General features: G+C 33.1%; 1 protein-coding gene across 1 annotated transcript in view; it reads right to left on the bottom strand.

Annotated features, from left to right (window-relative positions):
* The window catches only part of LOC126739197 (uncharacterized), a 67,382-nt gene that overhangs the window by 43,148 nt on the left and 11,763 nt on the right, over nt 1-12,471 (bottom strand). Inside the window, exon 2 of the mRNA XM_050444762.1 lies at nt 8,844-9,145. Coding sequence (XP_050300719.1) covers nt 8,844-9,033 — 190 coding nt within the window. The 5' untranslated portion in view covers nt 9,034-9,145. The remainder of the gene's footprint in view (nt 1-8,843; nt 9,146-12,471) is intronic.

The following is a 12,471-nucleotide window of genomic DNA, read 5'->3' as shown; positions in this document are numbered from 1 at the left end:
ACATAAAGTTCAAGTTTCAATTTAATTTATGCATGGCTACACGTGTTTCTCCCTCCTTAGAGCATCATCAGGCATTAAAAATTTTAAATTAATGTGATGCTTGGCTATGTTTTGGTTCCTTTTTCAAAAATATTTGTTTGGTGTTTTGGAGAAACTTGACAATAATAAAAGAAATCAGATCCTTCGTGAGCAATTGCACCTCCCTATATCGGCATCTATGTCACTAATAATTTTTTAAAAATCTTTGTTATAATCGAGCTTCCTCTCACACCTAATCTGATAAGCATTTTGCAACTTAATCATATATTCATGACTATAAAATGTTACAGTTAGGCATAATAAAAAATGGGATGCCCTTTTATGATTTATTCGAAAAAGTATTTAGAATTTTATGTCGCATAGTGGTAATTCCTTATATACAATATTGAATATCGGACGGTTCGGAATGTTCTTTATATTGTTGAAGGTTCATTCATTGTGTGAATAATAAAATGCGTTCTAATAAACGTTTATAGTACTCGGTCCATAAAAAGGTTTATTGGACACCTCGAGGTTTTTAGTTTTATTTTTTGGGATCAATTGTGCCAGAATTAATTTTTACCCTTTGCATGTTTCTCTCAGTAAGTTTTTGTGGTCCTAAAAGGGAGGTAAATATTTCAAATTGTAGGCTTTTTGCAACAATCTTTTCTTGTTACTAAGCCATAATTCGCAAAAAGACGCATATAAAATCTTTTGCTCATAAAGATGCACCTCGACGATACCTCGAGTACATTTTCCCACAATCTCATTATAAATGAAAAGACATCTTTAAGAAAACGTGAATTCTCTTCTGGTCGAGCCGATCACGAAACTACAGTTAACTCATTCAGTGGATCTGACCCTAAATTCCTTGCATCTCTGTTCTTTCGGAAAACCTGTTTCCGATTAAGATGATCGGTGTTGCATTTTTAAAAAAATTATATACAATTTAAGGGTAAATATCGTTGAAGAATCAAATATTTGCTGTGTAACTGTTTGTGAGGGCAGCAGTCTTTTGAGACGGAGAGATTGGTTAGGATTTTGATGAATTTTGTTGTAGTTTTATTGTTGTTATGTAGTTTTTGAAATCGGTCTGACTGGTAAATTCAATACAAGGTGTTACATAAGTCCGGGTCGCTGTTTCAGCGGCGTTTTTAGAAGAGCTTTTTTAAGACAAAAGTTTTAATATATTTTTTTTCCTAAGCCGCCTCCTAAGGAAGACACAACCGCTTAAAGATGACGTTGGTAAAGTGAATTTTTAATATACTATAATAAACGAACATTTTAAAATTGTCAGAGGCGTAGAATGTAAAGAAGCACACCTGCTTATTTTTTGCTACAACTTTTTTGTTTGAAAATTTGTCACAAAAAGGCCTAGTTCATAGAAAACAACAATATTTTCTAAAAAAAGGTACTCTTTCAAAAAATAGCTTAAACTTACAGTTTCCAAGCAAAATGCATTAATGCATTGAAGGAAATCTGTCATGAGCATGAAATTTTAATAGTTGATCAGAAAAAATAAGTTGGTCATGGAAAAGTGGTCATGAGAAAGAGTCGGCGGGATTTGTTATTTGACAGGTGTTATATATAAGTAAATTATGTCGGTGATTCTTAAATTTTAAATACTTTGTAAACATGAACTACTCAATTCAGCAAATGGCTAATATGAATTAGGCGTTTCTTCTTGATCAATCAATCAATCAATCAATATATGCTTTATTGTCATAAAAGTAAATTTGTTGACAAAGCTGTAAAAAAGAAAAACATATACACAAACATGTAAAAAGGTTATTTAGCATGCTATGGTCCATCATCCTAATCCTAAAGGCATTCTGCTTCCATGAATATAGTTTACCTATACCGGTAAAACCAACAACATCCCCATTCTTCAGAAATACTCCAAGACTCTGAACCAAAACATACAAAGCTAATGTAAGCTAAGCTAAGAGTTTTTTACCATCAAATATAAAAGTTCTTTTGATCAGTGAACTTGTAGGCATAGGCAAGAGCACATCATTAGCTCGTCGACTGCTATATTCATGCCTATTAGTTGTGTTAACATTTTTTATGAACGAGGCAAACAGATTCCAATATAAATAAGGCAGGAAGGGTTATCTCCTGCCTTAGGAAGGGGACTCTCTCATACTCACATTACACAGACGTCGGATGGCTCTCTTTTGCAAAACAAAAACACTATTAAATAAGTAATGCGTGCATGCACCCGAGAAACACAAACCATACCTTAAATGGGACTCAATTAAAGAAAAATAAACATTTCTCGCGATGTCAAAATCAACCTCTCCTGCGACCACTTTAAGAGCATAATAATTTGCTGATATTTTTCTACACAATTGCGTGATATGGCCCTCAAATTTTAGTTTATTATCAATAAATAAACCTAAAAATTTATTTTCGTCTAAGTTGTTTAGAATGTGATTCTCCAAAAACACATTATTTAAATTGCATTTAAAATTCATAACACTAGTTTTTGAAATATTTAAACACAGTTCACACGTTCACAGATTCATCGCACTCGTGTCAGGCCATAAAATTGTTGAATCATCCGCAAACTGAATGAATTTACCTGAGATCCTAAGATTGGCCATGTCATTAATATAAATGAGGAATAGAAGTGGCCCAAGAACTGAACCCTGAGGAACATGGTTCACAAGCTGCTCCCTTGAAAGGGCACCATCCACAGAAACACTCTGCATTCTAGTATGCAAATAAGACCCAAACCACTGAAGAGCCAGACCTCTGAATCCATACCGCTCAAGCTTCCACAGCAGTATTTCGTAACTAACACAGTCAAATGCTTTGGTCAAGTCACAAAACCCTGCTGCAGCAATATCACCACTGTTCAAGCTCAAAAATAAGGACTCAAAGAATGAAAAGATTGCATCTGATGTTCCCTTGGCACTTTGAAACCCAAATTGCTCCGATCTTATAATCTGCTTTTCAGCTAAATATGACATAAGTCACTTTTTAACCAATTTCTTGATGATTTTTGAGAGAGTGGAAAGCAATGCTATTGGTCTGTAAGAAGAGGGTGATTCTGAAGCTCCCCCCTTAAACAAAGGCATAATTCTGGCTACTTTAAGACAATTGGGAAATTGTCCATTATTGAAAGAATGATTAATTGCAGATACAAGTACCAGTGCCGAATCAGGTAAATTGAAAAATAACCGTACATTAAGTTCATCATAGCCAGACGTATTTTACTTTTTTATCTCCTTTAGAGTAGACTTAAGCGCAACTAGATCAGTTGGCAAAAAGAAGAAAGAATCTGGTCCAGCCCTATACTCAAAAAACTGTTCATAGTTAAAAAACCCCTGAATTTGACTTGCTATGTTACTACCTATGGTACAGTAGAAGTTATTCAGCCTATCAGGTTCAATATTTACTTTTATAATATTGCCCCGTTTACCTCTTAGTTCATTTACTACCTTCCAAGCCTCCCCCTGAACATTATTTGAATTACCTAAGCGACTTTTAAAGTATTTTTGCTTTGCAGTCTTAATTGTTAGTCTGTACAGTGCTCTATATTTGTTAAAATAGTTAATAAAAGCAATGTTATTTATATAAAATTTCCGAATATAGTGCAGTTATCTAAGATTTCTAGCAGACACCTTAAGACCCTTGGTAATCCAATTTTTTTTTGTTTTCGTTTTTAAGGTTTTTATCGGAAAACATTTATTAAAATTTTCACAAATAATTGCGTGAAATGACTCTAAAGGGCTTGCAGTAGACAAAACGCGCTGCCAATCCTCTGATCCACATAAAAATACCTTCAAAATAAGGTATCACTCGACCCCCCGTTCTAGGTTTTTCAAAATAGGCTCTGTTTCGTTTTCAAATGGCTACCCTGTATATAATTGACAATTCAAATACCCTGTCATCAGCTAAATAATCAAACTTACTTACTTTTACAAAACTTTTTGAAACTGCAAGACGCCGATGATTTTCCTAACAGACGTCTGCCGAGTAAACAATTGCTTTAGAAAAGAAATCTTTAGAGCGTGTGTTTCAGCGTGTTGAAGAAGAATCTCAACACGCTTTAAGCTATATCAGTTTTATCCCTATCATTATCAAAGAGTTCAAGGTTTGCTTACTGTGGTTACGCTCCAATAATAGCATTTTGCAATTGACTCTTGCAGAAGTGCGTAGAAAATCAAAACTTTCTATCATTTATACTATTCACCAATGAATTGGGATTCACACATAATGATATAATTAACTTCTACAACGTGCATCAGTGGCAACTTGAAAAACCTCATGTCAATATTCAATCGAGAAATCGGTAACGTTTTAGGAGGGATAACTGGGGTTTAATTAGTTCCGCACTTTTTTTAACCTCATAGGTTAATAAAAGCATACATATACTTTGTGGAAGAAAACTTACTCATATTACTTCAAAATGTTCTAATGATGACGACGCAGCTAATGTGGATAATTAATTACTAATTTATTTATTTATCAACAAATACAAAAATATATTTATGGAGATACATGAGAGAAAGGATCCTCCTATGTATAAATATATAAAAGTGGGTTAGAAATCAAGGAGGTATAATAAATATTACGTTTGTAATGCAAACTGACCATGCCCAGATAGCATTTGCGTAATTTTCTTGTGAACTTAATATTGAAATTCTATTTTGCGTGTAAATCAAAAATAAACTTGAAAGTTGTTCTTATAACAACTGCATCTCGCCCTCTCATTTGCCAGTTATTAATAGTACGATTTTTAAGAGTGAATATATCTATTAATATCCATTCCTTTCTTTTATCTCTTACCCACGTTCTCAGCAATGAGTTATTCTAATGGAGGAATGTTAGTTGAAATACCAACAGCTTCTGTAGATGCAGACCGCCTGTTACATATTCGAACTTCTTTTTAGGTCTTACAAAAGTTATTTTGGTGCTCCAACATGCTAGAGTAATATGTGAAAAAAGGCAATATAGCCATATATAAAATACACACAACCGCAATGTCTAGGGATAATTTAGAATTTTCTTAATTTTTTTTTTAATTTGTTAAAATTTTATTTACTTGCTATAAATATAAAAATATCTAGACTTTATCCTTATTTTAGACTGCTTAAACCACACTGTACATTTTTCTACTTAATTTATTTATCTCAAATAAATAAACAAATACACATATCGTTATTTATTGTCTTGAATTCTTTTACCAAAAAAAAGTGTTTGCGTTTTTTTGGAAAAAAGTTTGTTCATAGAGCTCAGTATAGTTCTTGCTAACCATGCAGCGCAAATATTTAACGAGAGAAGAAATGATACGAGCGGTGGGCCTTTTAGATGGTGGTATGACGCAAGCACAGGTTGCAGTGAACATGGGCACTACTCAAAGCGTAATTTCACGCTTATATGCACGGTATCGAGAAGAAGGCGATGTGGCGGAAAGGCATAGAGGTCGCTTACGTATTACAACCCCTCTACAGGACCGCTTTTTACACTTAAATGCTCGAAGACGCCCCACTGTAACAGCACCAGAATTGCAAATCATGCTACAGCAAGTGCATAACGTTGAGGTTTCAGCCGATACTGTACGCCGACGTTTGCATGAAAACAACCTACGTAGTCGTCGGCCTTTAAGGGTGCAACCGTTGTCCTGGGGTAATCGAGGAGTACGACTTTTGTGGGCGGAAGAACATTTGTTGTGGCAAAATGAAAGTTGGGCAAATGTGCTGTTCACTGATGAGTCTCGGTTTGGAATTTACCCCGACTCAAGAAGAGTTCGCATGTGGAGAGAGCCTGGAAACGCAAACCGCCTGTGCAATGTCCAGGAAGTGCATTCTTTTCGTGGCGGAACCATCATGGTTTGGGGAGGCATTAGTATTGGAGGAAGAACAGACCTCATTTTATTAGAAAACTTTTTAACTGGCAGATTATACGTGGATCAGATACTGGCACCTGTTGTTATTCCGTATGCAGCAGCAATTGGTCAAACCTTTGTTTACATGCACGACAATGCCAGACCACACACTTCAAGGGTTGCTAGAGAGTTTCTAGAAATGAATAATATCGATGTCTTACCATGGCCACCTCAATCCCCGGACCTAAACCCCATTGAACACATGTGGGATATGCTTCAAAGAAGAGTTCTTCGTATGGAAAGACCAAGAGACAATAGAAGAACTTTGTTTCTGACACTTCAAGAAGCCTGGAATGAGATACCCCAAGATGATATTGATCATTTAATTCTAAGCATGCCCAGACGATGTCAAGCAGTTGTGAACAGTCGTGGAGGTCATACAAGTTATTGAATATTGTTTTTGTTTATTTTTTGTTAATTTAAAATTAAGAATTAAATTTTTGTAAAACCTAGTTTCTCAACAACTTTAATTTTTTTGCATTTTTTTAGAAAAAATATAAATTATTTAAAATTTTTTGGGTTTCTTTATTACCTTATAAACTACTCTTAAACTTGCAAATAAATTTAAAAAAAAAGATCATATTAAAAAATATATATACAAATTTATTCAAAATATCCCTAGACATTGCGGTTGTGTGTAGTTCGAAGAGCATCGCTCTCAAAGTAATAAACTCTCAAAGCATTTAACTGCTTTATCACAAACAGTTAAATCCTTAACTCGTTTTGTGCTTCCGTTACCCAATCTAATTGAAGGGTTTCTAGTTAGCTTAGCCCCAAAAATTAATGTAACATTATTTATTTAAAGAAAATTCTATGTGTTAAAAATTCTAAATGTTAAAGCAAGTTAGTACCTTGTCTTATTCCATAACCCAAAACAAGTAAATGTTGTGTACGTTTTGATATTATAAGGTTATATTGTCCACAAACAATGAATAAAATGCACTTCAGGTAAAATGGAACTCTATTATATCGGATAAAACGGGACCTTTGATTCCTTCTCTTGACACGTCCTTTTTTATTGGTTATTAAAATTATTCAGAAGTTTATTTTTAGATAGTACATATGCTATGTAGGACTTTGGGAGAATATCTATTTGATTTTAACAAAATACAAACAGAAAATGCTATGCAAGAACATAAATTAATAAGAAGTGCTGAAGTTTTATAATTGTCATACAAAAGATTTTTTATGATTGTTTCAACTGCAGGTACTTTTACGACTTTAAAGAAATGTTCGAATCATGTGAGAAATATTTCAGGAAAACTCAAGATTGACAATAGGACTCAGATATATTTCAAAATTTAGTAAGTTCTATTATCGGGAGCAATTTGCACGATTATTTCACATTTAGAATTTTTAACATAAATGGAAGAAATTCATATTAAAAGACATGATATTTGATGTCAATGACGAAGCGTCAATACAAAATTTGTTTATTGTCCAGATATAATATGCCACGAAAGCGCAATAAAACATCAAAGAGACTAGGTTGACCTGAACAAGATATGGAAGATACAAAAAGGCGGCCGTATTATACAATGTGCCGAAAAACACATCGCTTTGTCATTTGAAAAAAGAACGAACAGAAATAGCTCCAACAATGGCAGCATCTAAAACAGATGTGTATTCACTGAAGAACAAGAGTTGGCAATTTTACAGCACGTTTTAACTCGTTTGGTGTGACTGACGAAAATGAGGCAACTGTCTTTTAATTTAGCAAAAGCGAATCAACCTCCTAACTCATTTGACAGATAAAAGAAAATCGCTGGCAAAGACTTATGGTTTCTTCGATAGATACACAGGACTGCCTTTGAAAAGTCCCCAAAAAGAAAAGGCTGTGAGAAGTGCACAGAAGAAGATAGTACACCTACTTAGAGCAGTTTATCTTTTAAGTACGGCTTAAATTTTCTTTAAATGTTTTTATGCACTTGTGTTTATTTCACACAAGAAACTGTTTGAAATCTAAAAGTGAGTCAAATATGTATTTTTTGACGTTTTTTACTGCCTCTTACCTTTCTGCGACAGTCTGAATCGCCGTGATATCTACTTTTTTATTATAGATTTTAGTCTGATGGCAACTGAGCTTTTTCTAGGATCGAATTTGTATGAAAATGCGTCACACATCACTTGTCAAAGACGACATTCCGATGGTAAGTATATAGAAAATGAAATTAAAAGTAAGCGGTGATAGTACAAGTTTTTTAGTAATTTTAATTTATTTATAGAGAAAAATGCTTACAGCTGACGGTACAGCTTAACCTTGGAATAAAACTTTAAATCCTTATCATCAGAACCTAATAAATGATACTTGATAATCATAATAATTCTAAAGCAATATTGGTAATGACGGAACCATGAAATACATGAAGATAATGACTAACGTTCGGTTCGTTTTAGCCACCATATCTAAATAAATATTCATCTAGGGATAATGATAACCATGCACCTCTAAGGAATTTTTATTGATACTTACAAAATAAAAATAAAAATAACTGCTTTTTTTGCCTCTATATAATTTTCTGTCGGCGTCAATGATTACTGACTTCCTTTCGGTCAACTTTGCAAATTTTGCACGTATTATTATCGCGTGGTTAGTAATACGGAGGACAATCACTGCTTAATAATTACGTTATGACGAAGTTTTTGTTTGTATGTTATTACAACCAACTATCTCAATCACTTTATTAGAAAAACATAGATAGGTCAATGAGGACAAGTGCGTATCTTTTTCAAAATATGATGTAATAATGTAATATAATAAATAGCTTTTAAGTTTAAAAAAGCAAGATTGTCATAAGAGGCAACTACAATAAGCAGCCAAGCAGGCTTTTCTCCCTCTAGCTTCAGTATTTTTATCATTCGGCTTATTTTATTGCACGTAAATACCGCCTGCAAGATGATTTTGCCAAGTTGTAAATTGCTTCCTTACCTTTTTTCAAATTCTCCCGCTTCCTCCAAATGAAGAAAAATCCTCCCGCCACCAATAAAGTAAAGATGAACGTTAGGATGACTGCGGCTGCCATTGATCCCGCGCCATAACATATTGGAGCTTCCGAAGTGGTCTCTTGGGCCCAACTTAATTCGATAAAAACAGCCAAAATTATTGTTCTATACGCCATTTTAACACAATAGTTTCAGATCTTTGGTTTTGGTGTACTATTTTTGTCTTTTAAGTTTCTATACTCTCATATTTTAACCTTTAAAACTCGGTCCTTCCATAATGGGAAAATCCTGCAAAAAAAAACAAAGATAAAAAATAATAGCTTATGATGACGATAAGAGGATAATTCAATTTACATATTGAAAGATAAGAATTGTGACTTCAATTATTTTTCATTAAGGAATGGTTTTATTGTACTACAAAGCAAATTATTTATCTATGATAATATAATTCAGGTGATATAGTTATCTGTAACTATTAATTTATTTATTAGCGCAATAAAGTACAAAGCAAAAATATTAAAATGGCAAAAAAAATATAAAAATGGATTTCTTAAAAATCCAAATTGCAGAGGATTCATTAATATGATAAGACGAATAAAATAGAAAATTAATCTAAACACACTTATATATCACACCCAGTCATCACAAGTCATTAAAACCGCATAAAAGGAATTCCTTAAACGAGTAGATTGCATGCTTAGTCAGAAATTCTTTAATTTTGATTTTAAATGCATTAAGTGGAAGGGTATTGTAGAACTTAACGCTATAATAAGACATCACATTATGGGTTGTAGAGAGCCTCCGATATGGGGTCCCAGGGCAGCAACTATTCCTGGTATTGTGTCTGTGGGTCTCGATAAAATTCACATATTTTGGGTATATGCACAGAATGACTCCAATTGATGAGACAAAAAGAGTGAAAGTACCGAATACTATGTAGTCCTAATTATGCAGGTGGAGGCAGAGCAGGCCAGGTTAAGAAAGAGATACATGTACTTACTCAATTTGCTCGACAATTCCTAGTCGGGAACTTACCAAGTCATTGCTTCATCCAGGGAAATGCCCAAAATGCTTACTGTAAGATCCTTGTGATCCTTTAATATCTAAGCCCAATTGATTGCCAAGGGTCCACTCCTTTAAATAACAGAAGACTTTGTGACAGAAGCAGAAATGATGAATGAGAGGATATGGCATACACCGAAAAAAAAAACCAGCCTAAGAACGGAACCTAGTAGCATTACATGCTTTAACACTAAACTTGCATCCCACAAAATGAGCAAATTGACTTTTACTATTTGGAATAAATTCACTTCTACTAGGACTAGAGCACCTTAATACTATTGCTAACAAATGTATAATACGTAAGGTTCTGAAGAAATATGTCATGATTTACACAGTCAAAAGCCCTTGGCAAATCATAGAATATAAGATGCTTTTTAAGCCATTAAAAATCTTTTCACATAAATCTCTAGCTGCAGTGTTAGCAAGGATGAAGATGAGTAAAGGATTTATTTTGTCAGTCATTTAATACAAAGGTTGATGCTTTCCAAAGAGTTGAGCGAAAGATTTATTTTTTCAAATTTCTCTAAGCAGTTGACGAAAAGATTGATTTTTAAGCATTTAATAGAAATATTCATTTTCAGTGCAGTATTTTTTCCTAAAGCTACGTTACTATGTGTGAAAGAGAGAATTATATTAAATTTATAATTATTCCTCAACTTGGTTCTTTACCAGCAAAAGAATCTTTGAACCTTTCTTATGCAGACTGAAATTACCTTTAGAAATTACGATTAGAAATTTTAAGGCATCCTTGCAATTGACCAAATGACATTTTTAAAACGATTTTCTCCATTAACGATTTTTCGAAGCTTCAATTGGACTTTGTCTAACGGTTTGTCTAAGTGCTCCTTGGATAAGGGTCTGCACTTAAGTGTTTCAAAGTATTCTATTACATCCTTTTCTAGAGGTACGAATTTATTAAAATTTCCTTATGATGGTTAATACTATTAAAGATTTGGGAAATATTTTCGATTGTAAATGCGGTCTGACGTGGAATTTTTAGAGTCTGGAGGGAGTTTAATATGTTATATGGAAGGATTAATATGTTTGAAATTGATTATAGTAAAAGATGCAATTTTTTCGGCTTAGAGGCACTGGCTCCCCATATAACCAATTATTGTTTTTGCATAAACTTGTCAATGGTTAAATTCTTTTATCTGAACTGCAGAAGGTTCTCATTTTTTTACATTCTACGTCGACATACTCGCAGCCTAAATTTATTTAATCAAGTTTCATAATAAAATTATAAGGATCATTGCTAGAATTATTGTTCATAGTATAAGTATACATCTAAACCGCCTCGTGTGGCCTACCTAAGTCAAAATAAATAGTAGCAAATGAAAACAGTGTAAATAAATGATTCTAGTAGTCTTATGTCATTGTTTTTAGTATGTACGTGTGTAATAAATCAGTTAACTCACACATACAAGAACAATAAAAACGCTACAATATGATCAATTACTTGATGTATTTGAAAAAAGGATTCTTCACTAGAAGAAAAACCAGTCACAGAAGGGTCAATCAAATAGGGCTCACTAGTTGGTGGACTAAGAAATAGCTTTCTATTCTTTGAAACATTAATAAACTATTTATAAGAGTGACCCGTGTATTATCCGGGCGAGGTTAAGCTTCCTAAACTATATTAACTATTTTTATGACCTTTCACCTAGCTATTGTTAGATCCATTATTAAAAACATCAATTTCTTTTACATTTCTGGTCTGAATTTCCCTATGTTATTTACTACTTAGCTGAAATTAAGTTTGAGTAAATTGGTTTCAAGAGAGAGAGTTTACTTCTCATTTCTAGTAATGTCTTATTGAAGTACATAAATACTGCTGATTTTTTGGCTGTATTAGCTAATTTGGTCATTAATTCTTTCTTCTCCAGAGATCCATTAAATATCGACTTAATCTTATTATAAAGCACAAATATTCAATGCAACAATAATACTGGTGACCTAAGGCAAAACCTTTATGTAGTTGATAGAACGATATCAGAAAAAACTTTTTCAAAAGAAATTTGCTTAATTTTCTAACTGTGTAAAAAACATGAAATTTAAAGATAATTTAGGCCGTGATTGAGAAATAAAATGGTAAATACCCAAAAAATTACAAAAATTGAAGTCATGCCTTAACAATTTTCGAAATTTGGATTTGTGTCACTTTCATTAGCTACCCGGAGTATTATTGGTTCGTACAACAGAAAAATAAATGAAATATTAATATAGTTAAATTAAAGTGGCACTATAAGTAAATTTACCTGGCTAGACATCATTATCTACTCATTTCATCTATAGGTTTTAATCACTTTTTAAATAAGAGAATGGTTCATCTATCGAAGTTTTTAGACTTAGATATACAGTTAATATTCGTAATACAAAATGACCTCAACGAAAGGTGTACGATCAGGTAAAAAGGTACCAGTGGGATATTTAAAGAGAAATTATTGAAGGAAGGAATCATCCTAAGTGGTTTATATTGCAGGTACCTGATCTGTCTGACTATATTTTTGAACTGACGCCTGTAGTAATAATATTTTTCCTTCGGCTTTTAA

The sequence above is a fragment of the Anthonomus grandis genome, chromosome 8 (assembly GCF_022605725.1).
Source record: "Anthonomus grandis grandis chromosome 8, icAntGran1.3, whole genome shotgun sequence".
NCBI lineage: Eukaryota > Metazoa > Arthropoda > Insecta > Coleoptera > Curculionidae > Anthonomus > Anthonomus grandis.
This window is presented reverse-complemented; position numbering and strand designations above follow the sequence as displayed.